Source organism: Cyclopterus lumpus, chromosome 6 (genome assembly GCF_009769545.1).
Source record: "Cyclopterus lumpus isolate fCycLum1 chromosome 6, fCycLum1.pri, whole genome shotgun sequence".
NCBI lineage: Eukaryota > Metazoa > Chordata > Actinopteri > Perciformes > Cyclopteridae > Cyclopterus > Cyclopterus lumpus.
Window position 1 is genome coordinate 12,993,271 of NC_046971.1, and position 25,749 is coordinate 13,019,019.

The following is a 25,749-nucleotide window of genomic DNA, read 5'->3' on the forward strand; positions in this document are numbered from 1 at the left end:
TGTGTTTATCTGAGAAGTGGATCCATAAATTGCTTTCCTTGTTTAGAGGTAAAGCACTTAGCTGGGTAGAGTTTTCCATCAAGACATTATGACAACTGGTCTCAATTGACTTGTTAGCCCATTATTACGTGGGAACAATCAAACAACAAATGATGTCTTTATATAACTGATACAATAGCTCCAAAAAGAGTTATTTGATATTTCCTTTTGTCATATTGAGACTAAAATATGATGAAACACACATTTTATGGCTCCAAACCCATAATGATGCATGACTATTAAATCAAGGAATAAAAACAGAATTGTGTTGCGCACATATTTTAATTTCTTATTCAGCTCAGTGAGGCCAATCTAGTCACCAGTTATGAGAATTGTGCTACATGCCAATAAAATAGTTCCTGTACAAGCTGAGGGTAGTGTGGTTTGATACCTAGCCCGTCTGTGACCACGCAGCTGTGTAGTAAAAGTTCAGAGCACAACTTGAGGGAATTCACCCAAACTCGCTGTGCAATTAGTTGTAAGACACAGTTTTCCGACTAATTATGTTATTATTTTTTGATTAATCGAGCAGCTGTTATTATTCTTGTAAATGTAGCGCTTCTGCTGGTGCTGCCTTCCAACAGACAAGGAGGTTTTCTGTTTTCATCTCAAGCTTTGGTTTTACAAGTGAAGTTGACAAGGTTGCCATGAGCCTCTTAAACTGTGAACAGGAAGGGCAAGTGATAAAGTGCTCAAGGGCAGATTTCTTTGGTCGAGTGTCTTGACAGATGAAAATGGAATAATTACAAGCACAGATTCAGGCAGTGGGCACTCTAAGCTCCCAAACAAAGAATTAAAAGCTAATTTTACCATCACATTGTAATATTTTTTTAAGGCCTGTCATTTTAATAATAAAAATATATATATTTCAGAATAAAACATTCAGAGCCATTAAATTACTACAAAAAGTTTACTAGAACCACTTCTCGTTTGTCTTTCACTGAAAATGCTTCAATAAAGTTATTCACCATTAATGTTTGTTGGAAGAGGTCCATGGAAAATGGAGAACTTTGAAAGCCTGAGGTGAATAGGGTAAACATACATTAAAAACATGTTTTTCTTCCGCTGCCTGCATGGTCTCTAGCTAAACATACAGTACACATAGAGTTGAATCAGTAAGCTCTGTAGCTCACATGTAAAAGGGTTACCTTACAGATCCAGTAACTCAGAGGCTGAACAGAACAGAAATCATTTGCAGTGAGCAATGCATCGGCTCAAAATCATATGAATAAAACTCAAAATGTCACTGAAGTGTTTTTTAAGTTATACCTTATGGTTTGGACTGTCTGAAGCTCTTCTCTAGAGGAGTCACTTGAAGAGGCCATCCTGATCAATTAAAATGAGAGATAAAAAGAACAAATCAAGATACACACCAGCCAATAACACATTGTATGTGTTACAATGTATGTGTCTGCTCACTACTTATTGTTAACATGTCAAAAGATGGAACAACACAGCAACCCAAAAGTTATTTTAACAAATGGCATTGTACTTACCTATATAAGTTATGCATTCATAATACATAAGTATTGACTCATCCCCCTTTTACAAAGTATACATTATTAGAAAACTGTTTCAAAAGGTAATAGATGCGACTGCAGGTCTGTAGAGAGGATATTTAAAAACAGCGTGTGCGACATAAGCTAGCGTGAACAACTGCTGCTGCTTGTCCACTTTAATGTTTCATTGGGAGAACGCAACAGTTGGGCTTGAAATAACCAAAAAAACAATGTTCCATGATACGCTATGGTGCGTGAATTTCAACTTGAAAAGCATGTCACAGAGATGCTAGCCTTCTTGAGCCCGACTCTAAACACTGCAGATAGTGTGTAAAACACCATTAGATAGTAACTTAAGATGAAAAGGCATCCCTTTCAATAGCTGTATTTGCACAGAATACCATGGGTTTACGTCGCAGACTCACAGTGTCGTTGGAAGAAAACTGAAGAACAATTGGAAGTGTTTGGCAAGGGTGAGAAATGTTAAGTGCTCACCCTCCACCTCTCATCATCCACCCCCACACGCTCCCTTGAATGTCTACACATACACGCAAACACACAGATGTCAGCGGGGTCTGAGTGACTCTACCCGTCACTGGGTGCCTGCTGTTAAAACACACACACACACACGCCCACACGTACACACACACACACACACACACACACACACACACACACACACACACACACACACACACACACACACACACACACACACACACACACACACACACACACACACACACACACACACACACACACACACACACACACACACACACACACACACACACACACACACACACACACACACACACACACACACCTCCTCACCCCCCTCTCTCCCTCTCTCCCTCTTCTCTGGACGCCAGCCTGACATACCAGACCTTGTTCGTTAGCACATATTTTTACCCACCGTTACTAAATTAGGAAGCCAGAGGGAGCAAATGGAGTGTGGCTGCCAAGGTAGAAGAAGAAGGGTCTGATCAGGCCTGCGTTTGCTGAGGGCCCATGCCAACCCTACGAGCTTCATTAAGAGCCACTTGGGTTTCAGAAATAGAAGCCCAACAGGGACCGGGGCCAAACAGAGCCCTGAACGGCCAGCCAAAAACTCACGGGACAAACAAACAAATAAACGGGTTGTCTCATGGCCTGCCAGAATCAACCGGCAACAGCCATCCTAAGGAGCCATAAGAAGTTATCTTAGGCAGTCTTGCACACAAAATGTGCCCTGCCCCGAGTTTAAAAGTGGTGACAGTAAACATACTGGCAGCCCGATACAGAATAAATTAACCTAGAAAGCCCTCTCCAGAGACCAATTTCTCAAAGCAGCCACAGAGACGTTACTTTATTTGGCGTGGATTTTGGGCGCTGATGTAAGAAAGGATATTTTCACAAGTAAATGTACATTTCCTCTTCTTGCTAAATTGGCATGTAGGTCTATGAAAGTACAGAATTATGTGAAACAAGTATTCCTATATTCTATATTTTTTAACAATATTTTGTTTCAATCCTGAAAAGCCTTACATTTTTTCATCTCCATCTATACAGTTTAGATCTATACTCAATTACTAAATGGTATGCACATTATAAAATGAATAAACATTGTGAAGCACTGAAATAAATCATAAACCTCTTGTTATATAATACATAATTAAAGAGAGGGGAAAGCATGTTGCTATGTAGAATATTGAATCTGTTTTATTTGGAGCGGATTTGGATAAAGCAAATCAAACCACAACCAATTAGAAAGCCCTGTAGGAACATTTCTGTTTTACCAAAGGTTACAAAACCACTTCTTGAATATTTCAGGTTCATTGTTTACCGTTATGTCTGAGTGGCACCTCTAAACCTGTGCACCACCAAGTCTTCAGTCCAATTAGCCCCCCCCCCTCCCATTAAAATTAATGAGCTATTAGTAGCTGACTGGTCATTGTTATCATCTATGGTTTTGATTGACTGACACATTGCATATTTTTCTATTCATTATGATGCTTTTGATATGGCATTCTAACAATTTTTTTACAAGAAAAATTACATTGAAGTCTAATTATTTAGTAGACTGCTGGCACGAGTAGGTGACAAAAGGAAGTTCTGAGAAAACATCAACTAAATGGTCCGATAAGTACCGAGGACGCAGTTTAGATAACACTGAAAAAAGAGAAGATTGGCCCTGGGGTTTTCATATTGCCAGTTGAAACACTTTGAAGTGGGCATGCCCCAAGGAGAGGCCTACATCCCAGCCTTCCCCTCTTAGAAAGAGCAAAACAATATTATAATCCCTAAAAATGATGAACTCCCTTGAGCACAACATTAAAAACTACAGTATAATACAGGACTTGGACTATTGTGTTACTCTAGTGACATCAGGTGGACATATTAGGATACTACAGTTCATATGTACAAAACATGAATTAGAGAAATTCGAGGAAAACGCCTGTCTTGATAAATGTTCTACCTTGTTTTAAAGACTTTAGATTACATGGCATTTCAGTAAACCCGAAAGTCAACCAGCTCGGAGGCCCTGGGGCAATATTAGAATGATAATAATTATTTAAGCCACACCATTAACCCCCAACTCTGTGCCTTATGAACCGTATTTTCTATGCTGGAGTACCACCTGGCCCCAGGTATAGGCTTACTGTGTAGTAATTTGATTAATACACATTCATTAAGGAAAGTGCTAAACACGTCAACAAAACTTGAAACTAAAACTAAAAAAATGAAACTCTTGAAACTAGATTATGGCACAAGGACCCTCTTCCGGACAGGGCCTAAATATCAGGCAGTAATGCCTTGCCCTTATCATACCATTCGAATAAAATTACTCGGATTAGTTAGACTCGAAGTTGCACTGGGAATCACTGCATGTCACTATATGAATTATTAAAAATATGAAGGTGTAAAGAAAAATTAATAATGGTGTAAATTGTCAAAATGTGCTACCCAGCTAACGGGGATAAAACAGCTGTCACTCAAACTGGTTTGAGCAAGAAGTAAAGCAGTACCGTACATGTTAAACACTTATGTGTTACCTACTTAAAACATAAGCCTATGTCTCTATGTATTTAGAAACGGTGGCGATAATTACCAATTACACTGTTCAGATATAATAGTATTCAAGAACATCGCGGCTCTTGAATGCACCCCACTTTCTTCTTTCCGCGGTGCCGATGTAAGTTACCTCGAGGAAAGGCGTTTCTGGTGATGGAAACGCTTCCGCAAAGATATCACAGGCCACAACAGCGTCTAAGAGGCTCGCTCCTGTAAGGGAAACACTTTGAGTCACGTTTTAGGCACCGTCATTTAAGGTCAGGTGACTAGTATTTTCGGTGACAGTACGTTAGATACAGTTAGCGTCCGCGTGTGGTCACGTGAATTACGCTCCGCTTACGGTAGCTGGAGTAGAAGACGACGTGTAACCAAGGAAACAAAAACAGAGAGAACACACATGTCATTAGTTGTCTGTAATGGCTGATGTCCACGCGATGACCAACACACGACCCAGTGTCTCCGAGCGTACGGCCGAGTGAGTGATTTCTTCTTTCTAACGTGTTAAACTCAGTGAAGGCAGCTGTTGATGGCACTTACCCACAGAACAGAAGATGAAAAGACAAGAAAGAGCATTATAACTATATTAATCTGTATCTATCTGTGTAGGTTTTCAGGAGTTTCACCAAACACTAACACTAAAAAGGGGTTTTCCTCAAATGCGTCCACCTTTTCACTGACTAGCTTGTTTGACCACACTTGTAGATCCCCTGAAAGCACCAACAGGGGCCTGAATGCATCTCCCCCCTGCTACTCGGATGTGAGTTCCCCTCAGACAGGATATGCTCAGAAGGAATTTATTATGATGGAACCTGAAGAAAAGCTCAAATACTTTGACCGCCGTGCTCTGGCACGTGAGGACAACCAAGAGGTGGGTACAGGGACACATTAATAATATATTTATTGTTAGCATTTTTTGAGGTGAAGCTGAATGCACTACTATAGCTGCAACTCATAATAATCACTGACCAGGTTTATACATTACAGCATCCTGGTTTGAGTCTTATCCTGTTTTGGGTCATATCAGGGATACAACATTTACACAAGAAACGTAATTATTCATATCCCTGTATACATGATCATAGTATCCAGGTGTTCTTGATCCTCTGTGTGTTTTGATTGATCAACATCCCCGCCACTAATTTCTTTACCAGCAGAGAATGATATGAAAGGTGGAGAATGTGTTAACATGCCACAGATTCTTGGTTTCTCTACTACTGGTAGCATATCCAAGTTTCTTTAAAACAAGGATAAGGACTTGCAGTATCCAGGTTTCTTAAGACAGGATCATATGTTTCCATGAGCAACATGTGACATCAGTCAAACAGGTAGCTTGTTTTGTCTGACCAACATGCCAAAACCCAAATATATTCAAATTGCAATTATATGAAACATAGAAAAGCAGTAAATTCCTCAAACCCAAGAAGCTGGAACATGTGATTGCTGGCTGTTTCTACATGATAAATTACTTAAACAATCAATTGATAGGCAGTCAATGTTCTGTTAGTCAACTAATCAATAAATAAATTGACATTTCAGTTGTACACACACGCAAATTAACTGTTTTCGAACATAACATTTTCACGAAGGTCGACACCTAGGTAGATGAAGGATTGTCATTAGTTTCTAAATGCTAATGTAAACTGTCACACAGAAGTATTATCGATATGGTTTTCTATGCAAGGTCCAGTGGGCTATCAAGAGAAGTGATTCTGACCGTTACTTACTGTATCTGCTCAGTTTGAAGCCTGCATCCAGGACCTTGTGCGTTGTGTGGCTCTGTGTAGGCTGGTATATGGGGATGGACATCTGAAACTTGCCCAGGCCCATGTCCGACTTGCTAAAGCATATTTCCAATTCAAAGGTATTGTTGAGAAGATAATACTGTGAGCACTTTGTACATTTTAACTGCATATTATGACATTTCGGGAACCTGTTCCACCTAAGACAGATGTGTAAAAAGAAAAAAATGTGAGACAACTTTTCAAAACTGACTCTGTATGATCAGTCCATGTAGCTGTAGTACGTGTTATAGAGATTAAGCGTCTACATTTGTAATTTGACATTTTTTCATTTACACTGGATGATGGTTCTTTGTTCCCTGAGGCTGGGGACTGCAGGCCCGGGAGCACTCGGCTCTGGCCAGAGAGCTGCTGCCTTTCTGCCCCACCAGCTCCTCCTGCAGAGGGGAAAAGCTTGAGGTTCTTATGTGCCTCCAGAACGTACACCTCACACAGGGAGGCGCTTCACTGCTCACAGACAAATATCCTTGACATGTTATGGTTTACAATAATGTGTGCGATTTGAATAGAAGCATTAGCTCAAATAACCAAGCTGAAACATTCCTTGACTCTTTTCTACTCTTGAGGAGGCCGAATCCTCTTTTCTGGAGGCAGAACAAGTTCTTGAGGAGCTTCATCAACTCAGTGGCATCAACCGGGAAGAGAAGATGAAGACTGAGCTGGACATCTCCACTGGTCTATTCAGGTTCAGTTGGGGGAGGGGGGGGAGAAATACATTTCTATGAATTTCTTAGTAGCAGTACACAACAGATCTGTTGCCAAAATAAGTCTTTAATGCAGCATTTGCATTAATACCTCAGCCAAACTTAACTTACGGTAACACGGCTGCTCCTTTCAGGGAGGAGTCCAGCCTGGAGGGTATTACATTTGTTTTGAAATTTTTAACATAACTTTTTTGTTTTTCTCAATCCATCCTTTCAAATACAGTGCCTTACATTTAAGTTTGGCCACAAGATGGTGATATATTCATGTAATTTGGCATGAAATCAACCGTTCACATGTTTTCTTTGCTAACTTAGTTATGCCAGTAAAATACTGGTATTTCTTGTTCTCTTACGAACAACAACTTAACAAACCAGGATTTCCCCCAGCAGTCAGCGTGGGTGTGTTGTAATGATGCTTACAGACCTGCTGGGTTTGATTGATTTGATGTGCACTCACACAGTCACTGCTCAAGCAGAGGTATTTCCCCTCTTATTATTGATTTGTGTCTACCATTTTACAATATGCATTTGTAACCTGGTGGTGCTATTGACAGAGGTCCCAAGTGCAGTATTACATGCTCAGGAAAAGATTAAAGACTAAGTGGATCATGGTGGAGACAACAAGCACAGACACTAGACCTCGGAGAGACTGATAGTCTGTTAAGGAAAACTGTGTGGCCTGGCAACATAAAAATAGCAGCTACTTGTCATAGTTTACTCTGACACTCACTCTGGGGAAAATTAGCAGCATAAGCGGGAAATAAAGTATACGCTTACCTGGGTTGAGATCAGCCCGCTAATGTCTGAAGGTATAATTTCCACATGAGTGCATTGTATAACCCATCAAAGCAAAAACGACAACAAAGTACAAAATACCTCAAAGAGGCTGTTCCTAACACACATATACTGTCAACATATGGTTCAGTTCTTTTAAATAGCCTTCTTATTTATAGTTCGAAAAACATTTTCACTTGTATAAAGCAGTATGTCAGCAAAGACAGTATTATCATGACTGTATATTTACAGGGGACCCCATCTTACAGGCAACCTTATGTATCACCCAATGTTTTGAAAATCCTGTTGCGAGGTAAATTGAAGCAATAATCCTGCAACATCTACAGTGAACGAGCCGTATCAGTGGCTGAGGTTAGCTACACAGATAGGAATGTGTGAATGATGCCAATCTTGGTCTGTTTCAGAGAGTCAGAGTTTGTTGACATGATGTGTGTAATTGAAAACATTTGCAGACTCTGGCTGGTGTGTAAGCTTGCTAAATCTCTTTCGTGATGTGATGGCTACGAATTTGGTGTGCTTCTAAAGCTCCGTCACGCAACATTGTTGTGATGAAGGTAATGTTCCCATGAAGCTCTCCATTAGATCCTGGTCTAAACATTATACTCAGCTTTAGATTCACACTCAAGGTGGGCACTTATGATCAGCCATATAGGATATTTATTGTTAGGTTTAAATCTGTTTGTTCTCATATTCTCAGAATTGGCCATGGCTGCTAAGATCATTTATTTTCTTCACTTCATAACAGCTGTCATAAATCTACATCTTACTCAACAGAATTTATTCATCAAAACATTTTTAGAATGAAAAAATTAATTAAAAATCTTCAATATCCTCTCCACCCTTAACCACCAAGTTCATCACATTGATTGAATTGTACTCTATGTTCACAACTTTGTGCACATAGTCTCTCACATTTGTGCTGTTGTTTTAATCAGATGGCCTGTTCCCCTTTTCCCTGTGTATGTACACGATGGCCTTGATCCACAGTCATAGTATAAACACACAGCATAGATACTGTGAGCCGAACTCCAGAGGTATTCTTATTATAGTATTCTTATGGATCCAGCGTCTGCCTGTATTTTTTATTCTAGATGTAAATTGTCTCTGATTAGTTGGGTGAAATAAAACCGACAGGGTTGTAAATGGCCATGATGAGGTAGTTCAGTGTTTTTCTCCATAGTCTTTTACCGACATCTTCCTGAGGCACTCAATAAATAGCCTCATCAATCAGAATGCCACCAGTTTAAAGCACCACACCGATTTGCTGGAGAAGGCGGTTATGTTTCGGTCCCTCTGTTTTCACTTTGGTTTGGCCTACTGTATTTTTTTCCGAGTGAAAGCCCAGAGCAAACTTACGTCAACTATGTTGTGGAAAGGTTTACAAAAGAGGGCTGTGTGACTTGCTTGGCAACACATCTACAAAGCCTTAATTATATTAATTCCCTGCCCTGTGGACTCTTGGTAGATTTCAGTGGGTTGTGGCATATTACCGTTCTGCAGGAAGTACGTAAGGAAGCAGAGTGAATGAGAGGATAGAGGGGTATTGTCTCTGTTTGTCCATGCAGGCAGAATGGCAGGACTCGAGCTATGCTGGAATGTAGCGCTGCTTCAGCCATCACTGCTGCCCTAAAAGGACCTAAAGTGCCTGCCTCATGAACACTTATGGGTGGGGCATTCCTTCTATCCATCACCATTAGGATAAACTTGGATTCATGGGAAAAGTCAAAGTAATCAAAGTGTTTTTGTAACTTGTGCTGCTGGCATTTAACTACGGAGCCATGAATATCCAAATCCATGTGGCCCTGGGATGTGAGCATGACATAATACTGTCAAGCTTAGACTTTAGGTTCCCACACAGGCTGCCTCTGCTAAAACCTACTGTATATACTGATGATACTGGAAGGCACATTGGAGGAAACCTTAAATCGAATGCCATGCTGTTACATATTGACCTCAGTGTGGATTCTGTACGTCAGTGAATTGTTCTCCAGATAACACATACTCTGCTCAGTGTGAATGTGGGAGACTGTGAGAAGGGCTTTCCTGTGACAACAATGTAGCTAGAGATTGTATAGTAGTGACTCGTGAGTGAAAGCTGAATTAAATTTAGAGGCCATTACATTACATTTAGCTGATGCTTTTATCCAAAGCGACTTACAATCATGTTACGTTAATAAACTGTAGTCACAGCTACAGGGAACAATTCAGGGTTAAGTGTCTTGCTCAAGGACACATCGACTACGGCGGGGATTGAACCACCAACACCCTGGTTGAAAGACAGAGCTGCTAACCACTGACCCACAGTCACCCATTAGATGGTTTGAAGCTGTTAGTAGAGAAGCCTGATGGGATCCAGAGTCCTTGCAGTGGTTATTGCAGACATTGTCTCCCTCACTGTTGCTCTGTAGAGGCCCAAGCAACCCCATACATAGTACAGTATGAAAGGAAGTAACTGTCTTTCAAAAGAGAAATACATTTTTGCTACATTTGCGCCTAGTAGTTCACATTACTCCGGAGTTTTAAAACCCCCAAAAATGAAAACTCTGGGTTTGCGTTTGTGGCTGGGCAGAAACGGGGACCGTTGACACTGATGGCGTAAAAACCTGCGTTCGCTACTTGATTGGGTCGAACAGTCGCGACGTGTCCCTCCCTGATTCGTCACGCCAACCGAAGAAAATAAACATTAGCCTTGATTATTGATTTGGTGGTTAATTCAACATAGATAACGGGTTACTGGCGTTGATGACCTTGTTTTCTATACTAGCAGCTGTTGCAAAGTTAAATTCTGCATTATATAATTCTACTACTACATGTGGAGGAAGTAAACTATTGTTGGAGCGATTAGCGAGCTCTGTGTCCAGTGGCATCATCAGCAAAACGAAGCGGACGTTTGAAGGCACGGTTTGCGTGTTTGAGGGGGGTGATAGACACCAAATGGAGGACTTTTCCTGTTTATGCTTATTGTGTTCTGCACAACTATTGTGACGTTCACAAAGAAACTGTAAACAAACAAAAGCGTAAATGCTCTCCGGTGCGACAGGGACTTTCAGCTAAAGAGAGCTACGAGTGTGAGACAACAACCAAACCTAGGAAATTAGTGAGAGACGTGTGTTGAGCAAATTTCTGACCAATATGCTCGGAAAACTTTGATTTGAAAGTGTTCATTTTAAAGTAAATGTGATGTGTGTGTGTGAGAGAGAGAGGGAGAGAGATAGAGCAAGACCTGCTGCTTTGTAACTAAGTTTGAAAAATAGGTTTCAGTATATAGAGGAATATCTTAAGTATCAAGCACAACCTTTTATTATTAAATGGAAAATGATTTCTAAAATGGTGCTAGTGCAATGTAACCTTCAGTCCCAGCGGAGACGGTTGGAGACTGGTGAAAGGATGCAACCCAAAGCATTTATAAAGGGCAATGTGCAAGCTTTCCCTAATATAGTCTGCATAACACAGGCCTCAAACGCAGCCATTAGCCAACAGCCTTCACCACTCTGCTGGTTGGCTGGAAACCAAGCAGTTACTTATGTATTGTAAAACAGGCTCATGTTAAGGAAGTAACAGGCTTATGGGAATATTCTAAAGTGATACTATAAATAAAGAGTGTTATTAGACATCATTTTTTAAAATTATACAATCTGTAATGGTTATAGTGTATTGATCAAGTACACTTTGGCAGAGCAAATGGGTTTTAAACACAGGGATGCAGACAATCAACTTGAAGTGGATACTTTCTCATCATTACTGTTACTGCTGCCTCCTAGAGTGGGCTAACCTGGACACTGTCTTTTATTGGTGTCTTTCCGTCTCTCACACTCTCTCCATGTGTGTGTCCCGGCTCTGTAGGGTCTATAGGAGACAGAACCGACCAGAGGAGGCCTTGAGCCAGTGTGAGAAGTCTCTGCAATGGCTGAAGGACTGTGGTAAGCCAGGGAAGACATGTTCGGTCTATAGAGACATGGCCGCCATTGAACAGGACAACGGCCATTTGGACCGAGCCATAGAGCATCTCACCAAGGTAAGGGACCGATCAATCACACAGCCCAACACACAAGGGCTTCTTAAGATGGTGCCAGGCTTTGTTATTAGGTAATGTTCCCACATATGTGATCTGCTGTATCTTGTGGGTGTTTCTGCTAGGCCCATGCCATTGCTATGAGTCACAGCCCAGAGGAGCTAGAGGGGGCTCAGATCTCCCACAGCCTGGCCCTTATCCTGTCTGCTGCAGCAGAGACACATCACAATGGTCAGTTTATTCTAAAACACAGAACAGGCCCGAGCGATATGCATCAAGGGGTTCATTAGGATTTGTCTTCCTATATCTGACATTTTAAAAAGATGTCGTTATGGAAACCGGAATTCTAATATTCTCATTGAAGACATGTTGAAGTTCAGTCCTGATGATTCACATAAGCCAACTGTGTCAAGGAAAATATATTTTATTATAATTTTAAATATTACATGGTAGCTATGTAAAACATCACATCTGGAAACTAACTCGATCTCAAAATCATATTGCCATTCATATTATATTATTGATGAAATTCAAGTTAACCTGCAGACTTTGTGTGTTTTTCCCCATGCTGGTGTAGACTCTGCAGGTTACTACTTTGAGGCGAGTCTAAGTGCATATAAAAACTCAGCAGGTCCACAGGATCCAGCCTTTCTTGCAGCCCAGGATGATTTCTGTCATTTTCTCCTCCTCAGTGGCCAGCAAGAGGTTTCACATGCACAAACACATGCACTTGTAGACAATGCCACTCCAGTCATTTCCTCCAAGCAAAGAGTCGCATATTTTTGCTCTTGTGATTTTCAAACACATTTTCACAAACTTTTTGTTCAAAGAGCTGCACCATGGAAACGCCCCGTGATTGTCGGGGGATTTATTCCACCTGCTTAACGGGATGTGGCTCTCGCCACTGATAGAGAGAGATGATTTATCTGTTTTCAATGTACCATTTCAGAAATGTGTGGAGATCCAGAAAGCTTCTCTCGCTACAAAGAGATCTACTTTTGGTGACTTGAGTGCTGAGGTAGCAGACACCCTTCAGCTCATAGGAAGTGTGGAGATGAGTGAGGGCCGACTAAAGCCGGCCCACAGGACCATGAGAAAGGTATTGCAAGTTACAGAACACCAACAGCACAACTCATGTCTTGTCTTGGCGACGACCTGTAGATGCATATTAGAAATGATGGACATGACAGTGTCCTTGCCAAAGTGCTGCATAAAAGGGCAGGAGTCAGCGGGTCAACTCCACCAGTGAAAGGCCTGTTCAAAATAAACACACAAAGAGTCCCTGTCAGATTGAGGTGAGCTATTTCAACCAGCCTCCCTAAAGCTAAGTGTTATCAGAGTCGCATGCTAATCTTAGAAGGGTGCAGTGTTCAGAGCCGCCTTCCCCGGTGTAAAATATCACACACAGTGACTTTGTGTTTCCTCAGTCTTGATGGAGCTGGACAGATGGACAACAACACTGTGCAAGCAGAATAGCAGTTTGCTAACTGCTGTGAATTTAAGGGACACTGACCCCAATTAGTGAGGCATGCCATTATGTCCTTTAAAACAAAAGTGACATTCCTCAGCACGTACATTGATTGAACAGCAGCTTTTTAGTTAATTTGACTATGTTCCTCTTCTGTTAGTTTTACTTTATTCCGTATGTAATGTGTTTTCTTCCACATATAGTGTGACTGCACATTTTTGCCGTATGAGCTCAGTTCTGCAGCCCATCACACATATTAAAATACACCAGTGAATAGGGTTTCTTCATACAAGTAATGACATGCCTGTAAGTAAAGGAGCCCGGTTGCTATGTTGTTTTGTTATGACGTTTAAAAAGAGACAGAGAGGGTCCCACTGACAGGGTGCATCAGGGCTCACTCTCTCCACGCCACGTCCGACTAGTAACCTTTCTGAAGAACCCTGACTCAGAGCATGTTAGGACATTCTTTTCCTGTCACCATGCACCATCTGCACAATTACAAAATAACTTTTGTTTTTCCAAAGGAAACCTGGCTCATACAGGAGATACAGAACTTCAGACGTACAAAAAGAAAACATGGAGAACAAGGGCGCACACATACAGCCATACACTTGACATTTCCCCCTTCCTCTGTAGTGCTGGTGGAAAAAAAAGGCCTTCCATTACATCAACCTTAGCAACAGTGAAAACATTCAGGAGGCCAAATGGATCATTTTCAGATTACCGAGTGTTTTACTTTCCCTGGTGAGGAGGGAAACTTTTTGCTCCCTCTTTCCCTACTTTTAACAAAGTTCACTTCACATCTTGTTATTTAAGGCGATTGCAGAAATGACTGGCTTTTATCATGTCTGTTGCGCAACTGTATATGTGCGCACAGTGTTAGCATTTACCTGTGTTTATGGTATAAAGTTATCTGGATTCTGTTAAATTAGGCAATATTTTCTTGTGTCTCAGAGCAAAGTCATTTGATCAAACTAAATGTAGAGTGGAAAATGGCTCATGCTGCATCTTATATTTGTTAACTACCTCAGATGTCTGAGTTGTTGCTTTTTGAGTCCCCATAATAAATCAAGCAGATCCTCTTGTTGACCCGACACTCCCGAGTGGTCAGCACAGGTGTTTTCTAAACCTTGGTCTGCAACAGGTTATTTTGGGATGTTTAGTTGCTAGGAAGTGTTTATTCCCCTCTGAGTACGAGTTGCACCTCTCATCTTCCACTGACCACTCACTCTGCTGTCATTATTTGTTTATATTTTAAGATAATAATATTTGTATTTTAGTGCCTGGAGATCCAGACTCTGTTGTACGGTCCTCAGCACAAGAAGACAAAAACTACACAAAAAGCAGTGGACATGCTGGCGCGGTAAACCTGCTGAATTAATTCAACTGTACTTCATATTATATCAATACATTTGATTCTCCTGGTGATACATTCCCAATCATTTGATTGTATTTGCAGTAATATAATGATTTAAATAACAGAAAAGTGCATGTTTCAGTAATTCAACTATGTCATGTATGTTTTGTAGGGCACCAGAGGTGGCTGAGAGACAACAAAGGCAAGGTAGAAGGAAAACAAAACGTCACACACGTTCAGTTGAACCCTGCAGTGGCGATGATGGAAACTCAATGTCTGACTCTTGAAATGTTATTTTTTTTATTTTGCGAGTACAAAAATCTTGCAAGTTTGGACCAATAGTTACTGGCATTCATTTTTTTTATGTAACAGCCTGGTCTGTTTAATAAGGCCGTGCAGAAAATCTTCTTCATTCACACTTATTTTACATGAACTTGTGTCATTTTGTACATTAGGTAAGATAAGTCAGGTCTAAAAAAATACTCATACTCAGAAAACATACCAACAATGTCTTTTAATTGTTTTAAGATATTAATCAATTTCCAAAGAAATAATGCCATGTGTTCAATAGAAACCAATATGTTAATAAAAGCAATGACGTTGGACATGGTGACCAATATTTATTAAACCTTTGAATCTTTACACATTCTTTACACATGTTTTCTGGATGCTGCATATTTTATGCTGTGATATTGCACGTTATCTAGATTACATTCTGTACAAACATATACAGTAAGTAAGATTTGTTATTAAGCCACAATGCATTGAAATGCATTGTTTTTTGTTTACATTACTGCCGTTTGCAGATGAGAATGTAAGAAAATATGCTGTACCTGGGCACTTAAATTAAAGGTATTTTTAATTGATGTTTAATTTCGTTGATTTCAAACCGTAACACATTTCTAAAAGCATGGCATGCATGCTAAATATTACATTTATTTAACGTGACGGTGCCAAGTGAATACATTACTCAATAGTTACACAGTGCACATGTTGATGCCATTTAGACTAAATGTGCAACCACACTGTAATCATAGTGGACCATTTTGGCCTCTGCAACTAGTGCACAACACAACAAACCCTAATGGACAGTCAATGCCACTAAGCTGATGATCCAAAAATAGTCACGGTCATGGACACTCGTACGTTCCAGCAAAGGTGAATACTTCCAGCCAACACTGGGATAACCCTCTAATGTGGACAAGCAAAAGGGCATCCATGAGACGTACTGTACATCAAGACCAGTTGTGATTTACATTTTCTTTAACAACACAAATTCATTAAGATTATACTACTTCATCTAACTGTTGGCTTTTCTAATTAAAAACCCTTTTTTGGAGTTCTAAATTGTATAATTCACAATGTTCAATTCCCAGCACCCTAATTTCATGTTCAAAACCACAATTTTAGCCATCATAAAATTTTTAAAGATACACATTGATTACATTGATCACGTAACCCAGGAATTTAACTTAATTACTTTTATGTGGCACATTTACTGCACCTCACTTAGATTTAAAACTCACAAAGTTTCTTAAAACAAATGACCACTTTTTTTTCCCACCCCCACCATACTGACCTCAGCTACAAGCTTCGCTATATATTTACACTTCACTGACTACTGCTTCAAATAAACTGCTGCTTTAGGATACAGTAAATGCTCAAACTATTTTTAATGGCAAGAGTGCCCGAGTCAAAAGAAAAATGTAAGCCCTGATCTGGAACAGTTCACAGCACATCATAACTCCAACTGTCATATGTTGATTTGGAACAGATTCCACAACATGGCAGACGTGGGATGGGATGGGATGTTGTAAAATGCAAAATGGGCTGTTTAAGATGCACAGCAGAGGTTAGTACAAAAATAGAGAAATCTAGGTAGAATAAACAAACCTCTTTTAAGATAAACTGCAAGCTGTAAAAAGGTTACACACATTCCAGCGCAATTCTAACTTCAACCTGTCCATTTTAGTTCATACTCGGTACAGTCACAATTAACAATTACAGTCACAATTAACATCACAACAAAGTGTTAATCTGGTAATTTTAACAGAGTAACTGAATTTAGCTGGCCTCATGTTAGGTAAACTACGTTTTAGGTGACACATTAAGTAGGTTCAGCACCAAAATCAATTAGATATATCATGTTTTACTGCTTATAGAGTGTCTGCCAACAGCATTATAGCCATGTGGCTGTGTGGACTGAACAACGTCTGTAATGTGCACTTTAACAAGTAACATTGGTAAGCACTTGGCCTTGAAAATATTTCAGACCGAATTCTTTCATCAGTCGTCTTTTGGACTTTCAAGGTAAACTGTTGCAACTCTTTTCTCTTGCAAAATCTTAATTGGGGTTCCCAAGGGGTGAGATTGCAGCTCTTCCTCTGAGGGCTCATCCTGACTGCCATGTACGTCCTTCTGAAAGGTGAAGGACTTCTCTGATGGCCCCAGTTGTATGTGCCTCTCAGTGATTTCAGATGCAGACCCTTCTTCTTTAGTAAAGCCTTCGAACTCTTCACCGTGCACAACATCCTCTTCTTTGGAGACTCTGAAGCTGTATCCTCCTCCTGCCCCACCTTGGAAGGCTTTATCAAGCCCTCGGTTAGAAGATCTGAGCGCTGCCATGATCTGCTCTTCAGATAGATCATCTCCTGACTCCAGCAGCCCTGAGTCTTCCAGACTTTGAGAGACGTTCAGCTCTGCAACTATAGTCATGGTGCCGTTGTTGCTTGACTGTTGGACTTTTTTGACAGCCAAAGTCTGTGAACCTTCACTACTCACTTTAGTGAGGAAGGCCAACTCCTCCCTCAGCGGACCCGACACTGAGCTTTGTAGCTTCTCTAGAGCTCCCTTGAGTTGCTCTTTGGGCTCCAAAGAGTCCTCTCTCAGGAACTCAAGCATCGACTCCTGCACTATAGGGGAGACGCACACCTCTTCTTCAATGATGCACTCTGGGAAACTCTCCTTGACAAACGAGTGATCACCTAAATTGTATTCGTCACTTTCCTCTACAATCACCCGTTTCGAGAGAAGACCTTCATCTTGATAATACCGCTCATCTGACAGGTCATCGACGATACCGTAATGGCCATAGGAGGTGATGGCTCCACCCTCCTCGGTTTCAGAAAGGTTATCATCTGGTGTGGAGACGAAATACTCGTCAGGCTCTTGGTTATGGGAGTAATATGAAGATTCGCTCTCTCTTGAAACCTCTTGGACTTGTACAGAGCCACCCTTGCGATGGTCTGCATCTGTCATGAAGGTTTTCATGGCATCACCATCACTGCTCTGAACTTGAGCATCATGAGGGATATTTTCTAGCTCCTCGATTTGGAAATATGTTGAGGAGGGCTCATAAAAACTAGATCTGGATTTCTGCTCAAGCTCAAAGACCTCCTCACTGTAAGACTCCACCGGTTCCTCAATGATTTCCACATTGACAGACTTATTTTCAAAGTACTCGCTTCCCTGCAGGCCACTTAGCAGGTTCTTGATCATGCTTCCTGTTGCTGTGTACTTGATGTCTTCCAGTGACACCTTCTTAACCCCATGGCTCAGTAGTTCTTCCAGTGCAGAGTCCTCAGAAAAATCCAGCTCTTCCTCCATTTTGGATTCCAACACGATCTGCGTCTTAGTCGTTCCATCCTCTTGCTCAGTTCTCTCCACATGATACCTTATCTTCGATTCTCCCGAGGGGCAAACCATAGGTTCCAAACCTGCTGGTCTCATCACTCTCTCAACGATCTCCTCTACAGACACAGGATCTAATATTTTGTTCTCACTTGTGCCCATCGTAGGCTCTATTTGTCTTTCATCTTTGAACTCCCAACCATAAACATTATCTTGCTCTTGTTCATCTGACACTTGCCTTTTGCTTTCTGTCTCAGTTTCCCTGCTCAGGCTCATCATTGGTGGTGACACCACTTTCACTGATTTGGTCTCCGTAGCGGGTGGTGTGATGGGACTGACTTGGTTCTCTACCTGAGAGACCTGTTTAATTTTCACAGTGTTCTCCTCTGCTGTTGTTTTCTGTAAATGTTGTCTTGTTTGGTACTCACTCTGGCCTGTTTGTTTATCTTTCGCTGTGGTGGTAGCAGGGGCAGAAGTGGCAGTCCGGGCTTTGGTGAATAAGAGCATGTCCCTCCTGGATGCAGGACTCTGATTTCGAGCTCTGCCTGCAACTGAAATAGGAATGATCCTAGAGGGACTCATGGACCCAGAGGGGGGCCCAGGGGATCTTCTCAGGTGTGAAGCTGGCGGCGTGTACCTGATATCCATAGATGGTCTGGGGGTTAAGGTGGAAGCTCTTGGAGTGTAGGGCTTGGCAGGCATCCTTATATCTGAGATAGATAATTCATAATTAAGTAGATACTTAAATTAATAGTTTGACATTTTGGGAAATGTGCTTATTTGTCAAGATCTTCTCATCTGACTATCTGCAAGAAGGAAAATTAGCATATTTGCCTAAATATCAAACTGTAAAACTAGTTTTATAATTTACACTTCATGTTACAACAGTGAATAATTTCAAATACAGTACCTATTATTCTTTCTCTTTGATGTTGAGTCACCCTCCGATGAGCATCTTGCAGATCCACTCTCTCACCTTCCAGGAGAGCCCTGAACAAACAAGACAAGACAATTGAAGACTATTATGAAATCACTAGTTATTTTCAAAATAATATTTTTTCCCCATATGTAGAAAAAAAAGATTAAAGACAAATACCTCACAAGACGATGTACGTCATTCAGCTCTGCCATCTCAACCCCCTCAAACTAAATGCAATAGGCTTGAAGACGGTATGAACCCAGCACCTGGCCATATAAGGTGGTAATCATCTAAAACATAACCAGCCTCTCGTGTAGGCTCATAAAGAATTAGCTTTAGCAGCTCACCTTTCCTTGGCAATGCTTCAACAAACATATAACAGCTAACCAGCGTGCCTCAAAAAGAAACAACCTCTCCGGAGACTGCCTTCCCAAAGACTGACCTAAAAATAACAGTTACAACGCAGGAGTGTCCACACTTCCCTACGAATCCCAAAGCAAAAGCTGACTCGTGACACGCACAAAAACACATGCCGCTGCCACCTCTCTGCATAAATATTCTGTCTATTCCAAAAATTCAAAACACACCAGTAGTGCCAGCAGAGAATTGTCCATATAGAGACAGTCTGGAGCAAATAGTCTTCTAAAGAACTTCCTGGGAATTGGCATACTACTAATACATGTTTTTATCCATCAAAAAGAATAACATTTTGTGATATGAGGTAATAAGTTATGATGTAACAAGGATAGCGTAAAAAAAACTGGAGTGTACCTTCAAACATAAAAATAGTTTCAGTAAAAATAGTCTGTATGCGACCTTGTGTGATCTGCCTATGTAAGGAGCATGAAGACGAGCCATGCCATGTTATTACAGGATATTAAATGGCAGATATTATTACCCCCTATAAACACTTAAAATAAACCAAAGCAAAAGTTGAAACTTTGTTAGAAATGCATGTGTAGTACATGTGAGCTGATACTTTGAGTTTATCCAAGTGAAGTTCAGATGACTTTGTGTCAACAGGAAGGAAGCAGCTGATTACTTCTGTGTTTAATTAAATCACTAATTAAGCTAAGAGTAGCTTCAGGCAGGATGGGGGCAAGATTTGTCCAGTAATCTCTTCTTGAAAGCATTATCACTGAATGCAAATATCACTGAAAAGAGAGGATGTACCTATTTTAGCCGACTTTCTTTATTCACAAAAAAGCTTCTTTTTTTTTACCAAAAGCGAGTCATTTCAGAGTGTACTGACTGACTGTACTTTGTTGTGAATTCAAACAAAAACACTTGCTTTTTTTGGGGCGTAGAAGAAATTGCATGGTTGTGCTTAAAATAACTACATAAACTTAATAAACAATCATCATAAAAAACACATCTAAACAGACCCATCCTCCTCCACTTCCTCCCAATGTGGTTTGTGTCTCTCTGACCGTCTAATAATTATGTAAATGTTTTTTGGACACAAAAGCAACAGGTGTAAATAATAAAATGAAAGGGGGCTGAATTCCATTAAGTGTCTTACTGGGACACTTACATGGGATGCAGCTAATGTTATTAGTAACACTTAATAGTCAACATGATTATTGGGTCTATTTAATTGAAAGTGACAATATAAAAACGATCTGTTTTGATTGGACAACTGAGAAAACAAATATGTTCTTCACCTGTAGGCAGCCACCTCCATGCCCAGATCCATCTTAACTTGGAGAAGGTGCTGATGTTCTCGCATCTTTTCTGCAATAGCATCGGCCATCATATTCCTCTCATGCTCCAGCTGCTCAATAATTATCTGGAGGGAAGAATGGAATGGTATTCACTCTGCACATAGATAGCTTCACATAGACACAACACAAGCTTGTGGTCTGTCCATTTGGTGTATATACTCCCCCCCCTCCCCCCCTGCAATTTAACTGAAAATACTGTAATAACTATGCTGCCTTGTTAACTACCCAAGTGTGTGATTGCATGTTATTTTACTGCAGACTACAGTTGTGTTAACTTGTGTAAATCTGTGTTTTTTTCTGTTTTGAGTTCCCGGATCTTATTTTTGTTTACTACTAATGCAGAAAGTTGGCAAACTGACTGAACACTTCTAGTCAACATCAAGTCTGATCCCACCAACAGACTGCACTTATCATTTGGACTACTTAATGACCTAATCCAGGACTGCTTCTACACTGTGTGCATGAGCCTTTTCCAATAACCTGTGATATTCATATTCTTAGACAGATGTCATGCTCACTTATATTTGACCACATGGTGTTCACTGTACCTGTCTGTGCGAAATGTGTTTTTGTTGTTGCAATATTAAAGACATCCCTACCGTGCAGTCATTTGTAATTGGCTGACCTGCTAAGGGCTGCATCTTGGGGAGGCTAATAAGGATTTGTCAGACTGACAGCTAATTGGTTTAAGTGGCTGGTGTAATCTATCAGCTACAGTACTGGAGAGCTAGAGTGTTGTTTAGCTGATTCTGAGGTCAAATGTGGCACGCACACTTGTCTGGCATCACTTCATGTTGTTGTCATTATGTATTGAGGTGGGGAGAGTTGCATTCATTTCAGAGTCAACATCTTCTGAATGTGTATGGTTTTAGAAAGGGCGGAAACCAGAGTCATAGTCTTTCCTGATAGAAATTACATCGATTCATAGATTGTGAATGACTATTGTTTATCCTTAACAATCAGCCTCTGACAGCTGCAGCTGCATAAGTGCCTTTAAGCAAAGTGGGTGTGGCAGGACAAGAGGAAGTACCCTCCCCCTCCTCCTGCATGGCCCAGTGGGATAAAGGGTATATTATTCTATCTGTATACTTTTAAAGTTGTATCATATTTATTCTATGTATGTTGGGACTTCTTAAAATATCAATACATCTCCTAATCGCTGGGCTTCACGTCAGTCCCTCTTAAATATAAATATTAGCTTTCCTACTCTTATTAGCCTATAATGGACTGTTCCTCACCTGATATTCACTGAAGTCCACCCGGAATTTCTCCTGCATGTGCATCACTTCTTCTTCAAGACAGAATTGAATCTGACCTTGTTTGTCCGCCTCTGTGCGTAATTTGTCCAACTCTGAAGCATAGCGCATCTTCTCCCTCTGCAGATCACTCAGCCTCGCCTGGTCTGCTTTAATCGACTGCTCCATGTCCTCCACCTTCAGCTGGTACATGTCAACGGTCTCAATCCACCCATCGGACAGTCCGCGGGCATACTCTTTTACCTCTTCCATGGAGGCCACCGGTGGCCCGCGATAGGTTTGCGTAATGATGGGTACCACTCGGGACTCCACCTGACGCCGCAGATGATCCTTCTCTTGTCTGTGCACATCCTCCAGACATTTATACTCGTTCTCTAGTTGAAATAAACGCGTCTGGAGTTCCCCGTTGGTCTTGTGAGCGTGCTGAAGCTCCGTCTCGTAGCCTTTCAGCTCGCCACTGATGTCCTTGCACACCCCAGTCTGCTCGCTGCACAGAGATTGGACCATCTGCAACTCACGCCATAGCTTCCCCCTCTCCATCTCGGCCTGGGACTTCTCAAACGACAGCAGCCCCACCATTCTCCTCAGATCCCGCACCTCACGCTTGTACTTCGGCTCCCATTCCGCGGTCTTCCCTTGCCTAAGTTTATTTATTTCAGTTATGAGATACGCATTTTCCTGCTCCAGCTGCTTCGTTCTGGCAAGATACTGGCCAAGCCTGCTGTTGAGCTCCTGCAGATGTTGTTTCTCGCTCTCAAAAGTTCTTTTGAAAGGCAACATTGTGGCATCTAATTAGAAAAAAGTGATTTTTTTTAAAATGGCCTATCTGGAGCCCAATACTCTAGCAGACAGGTTGTCCCCGATGTCATTTGCGTGTGCGTCTGTGTGCACTACTGTGATGTAATTTGCGATCAGAGCCCTTTGACAAGTGCAGGAGGAGGAGGGCGTGTCCTGCCTCACAGGATCGCCCAAACCGCGTCCGTGTCCCTAGCAGATGTTATGTTGCGTTTATGGGCTGTCTGAAATATGATCTATCTAATCTCAAAGCAACAACCTAGCTAAGGATGTGGGGAAATCCACTTTGCGATTGAAACAAACAAACTTGATGCTACCATTTGTCATGTAGTACAATTAAATTGAGAGATGAGGAAACGGGAAAGGACATGGGTCTAAACGATTGTCTTGGAGACTACAGTTTCCATAAATGACATACAAAGAAGTTTCACGTGTATATAAGATGTTACAGTGTAGCCTAATGTGTTCCATCAGCTAAAACAAAACAATACAAATAAAAGATCACATTAAAGATGTTTTAGTAAGCGTAACCTAATAATTAATCATGACATGTATGAAGTAAATATGAGAGAATAATTTGTTTTTAATGGCGTGAAAGAGAACCGTCGGTTCAGTCTTCAGGGTAATGAAATGTGCGACTTGTTTTAGATCTGTCCTTTGAATGTCAGAATTCACCCGAATGCATCACTTTCACGTGGGCTCCTGGTCCTTCATTTGCCGGGAAACAGCTCCCCATAGCGGATAAAAACCGAGCTGCGGGAGCTAAAATAAGCCTTGTTGTTTTCCAGCCTCCTGATATGAAGTGCGTAGCAACTATCTCCCCTTACTGACTGTGTCCATATATATATATATATATATATATATATATATATATATATATATATAATATAAATAGTCTCTCCGTCATTATTAAATGTCGATTGAGAGACTTAAATGTTTAATGTGTTTTTATTTAAGGGCTTGAAGTTGGTCGGATTGGAAAGGAGGGGCCAGTGAGTTATGTTAAGTAAAACATTGTAAATCATTGCTGAGATTTGGCAAACTCTTCACCCAAAAAAAATATAGCCTTCATGTCACCAGGCCATTTCATTCCAAGACATACTGTGCTAGTTCCTCTCATCCAGAGCAGAAACCAACTAATTAACTAGGTGTGAAACTATTTTTATATGTTCTTATTTTGATAATGTATTTAGTATTTATTTAGTTCAATTAAATCAAAGTATAATTATTTATATTTCTTCTTATTTATGTCCCTCTAGATTCCCTACATACTAACATAAAACAAGTCTAATTTAGATATAATTTGTCCCAAAATAAACTCAAACTGTGTTAACTGGTGGTTCCCGTAACTGTTAGCTCTTGGCTAAACAAGCGGTCCGATAGACAATGAACGTGAGCCACAGACCGAGAGGTATTCAGCAGTGTGCGTACTGCTAGTTCTGTTAGCTGTTAGCCAAACACACCATCCAACCGTTTTCCCCAACTGTGTTTCTGGGTGCAAAGCAGCGGCCGAGAGGTAGTCAACTCAACAGTGTGCAGGTTGGAGATGCACACAGCAGCGTTACCGTCAGCGGTTTCCATCTGTAAACAGTTGGTAAAGAATTCCCAAATTCACAGAAAAACTACAGAGGTCATGACCTCAGCATCCTGAATGTCAGCTACTGCACTGGTGGCGATACTAACAGTTGAAATGCATAATTACACCCCGATTATGGAATGAGAAGGTGAATATCTCACATCACCCTCTGTGTTTGTGTGGTCCCAGTTTGATGAACTTCTGGGCATAGCCAGAGGTTCCAGTGTCGTCCTTTTGGAGCGAACGGGGAAGAAGAGTGGATTCAGAGACAAAGATGTATGCGGCTTCTGTCCTTAAAGTCACTACTGTGTAGAAGGAGGACCAGAGAAACTGAACTTGGTTGTTAACACGAGTGCTGTTGTGAACAAAGAGATCCAACAAGCGGGGAAGGATGCCATTTATTACAGAGATGCTGGCAGGTAGGCATCTGCTCCTGCAGTGATGACAGACACTCGGCAATAAGAGATAACGCTTTCCGCCCTCTTCTCATGAGGTACCTGTGTGATTTTGTGTATTACTGCTCACTGTATCACGGTCAGAGGAGAGCGGCACTCATCCACATGCCCTCATCTGGCAGCCTGACCTCGGCTGACAGAATGGTTCCTCTGCTGCAGACCCTCATTCACACGATGCTGTCCCAGCTGGAGGACCCTTTAGAAACGGCATGAAGAGAGGATGACCGCAGACTCCCTCAAGCCAGCGGTCAAAGAGAGGTAAGATCATCTAATGAAGACATTTCACACAACACAGACTTATCACTGATGAATGATGTGGATTGGCAGCCGTGGCCTCGGAGGGGATTAAATGGAACAAACCGTAAAAGTTCTCATTCATTTATTTATTCAAAATTTTCGAGAAAAAAAAGAAAATACAAGAAATTCTCAGGTACATATTTGGAGATGGCATGTCAAAAACACCCCGTCTGTTATAGGTGTGAAAAAACTTTGAGGCCTCAGATACAGAACTTGAAAAGACAGTCTAGTTAGGTTTTTGGATTATTTCTTTCCCCAATCAGGTAATGAACACAGAGATTTTGTGAAAGTATTGTAATAAAGTAATAGCAGTAAATCAAGGCCCAATCAGAAGGTATAGGAATGCAAATCATAAAAACAGAGGCATGAT

General features: G+C 41.0%; 4 protein-coding genes across 6 annotated transcripts in view; 2 read left to right on the forward strand and 2 right to left on the reverse strand.

The window, feature by feature from the left end:
* The window catches only part of mef2aa (myocyte enhancer factor 2aa), an 87,656-nt gene extending 82,321 nt beyond the window's left edge, over positions 1-5,335 (reverse strand). Inside the window, exons 1-2 of one of the 3 annotated variants that reach the window (XM_034534942.1) lie at positions 5,130-5,335; positions 1,309-1,365 (exon numbers count right to left, since the gene is read on the reverse strand). The gene's annotated coding sequence lies outside the window, so the exon portion shown is untranslated. Of the gene's footprint in view, positions 1-1,308; positions 1,366-4,629; positions 4,834-5,129 lie in introns of those variants that run through there. The other 2 variants (XM_034534940.1, XM_034534941.1) reach the window with 2 other exon arrangements.
* On the forward strand, positions 4,719-15,593 carry ttc23 (tetratricopeptide repeat domain 23). Its single transcript, XM_034534946.1, has 11 exons — positions 4,719-5,067; positions 5,295-5,460; positions 6,330-6,453; positions 6,696-6,852; positions 6,951-7,076; positions 11,734-11,905; positions 12,028-12,133; positions 12,480-12,607; positions 12,852-13,001; positions 14,651-14,733; positions 14,900-15,593. The coding sequence occupies exons 1-11, from the start codon at positions 5,009-5,011 to the stop codon at positions 15,012-15,014; spliced, it is 1,386 nt and encodes a 461-aa protein (XP_034390837.1). The 5' UTR covers positions 4,719-5,008; the 3' UTR covers positions 15,015-15,593.
* Positions 15,594-15,676: 83 nt separating this feature from the next.
* Positions 15,677-23,130, reverse strand: synm (synemin, intermediate filament protein). The gene is made up of 4 exons (XM_034534619.1): positions 22,239-23,130; positions 20,941-21,065; positions 19,268-19,347; positions 15,677-19,067 (listed from the first exon to the last, which is right to left on the reverse strand). Exons 1-4 carry the CDS (start codon positions 23,034-23,036, stop codon positions 17,014-17,016), a joined length of 3,057 nt encoding a protein of 1,018 aa, XP_034390510.1. The 5' UTR covers positions 23,037-23,130; the 3' UTR covers positions 15,677-17,013.
* A 944-nt stretch (positions 23,131-24,074) lies between these two features.
* Positions 24,075-25,295, forward strand: pgpep1l (pyroglutamyl-peptidase I like; the record flags this gene model as incomplete). Its single annotated transcript, XM_034534621.1, is given in 3 exon segments — positions 24,075-24,105; positions 24,815-25,046; positions 25,121-25,295. Coding segments are annotated over 3 exon segments (438 nt in total), but the record flags the coding sequence as incomplete, so codon positions are not given.
* Between the last annotated feature and the right edge of the window lie 454 nt (positions 25,296-25,749).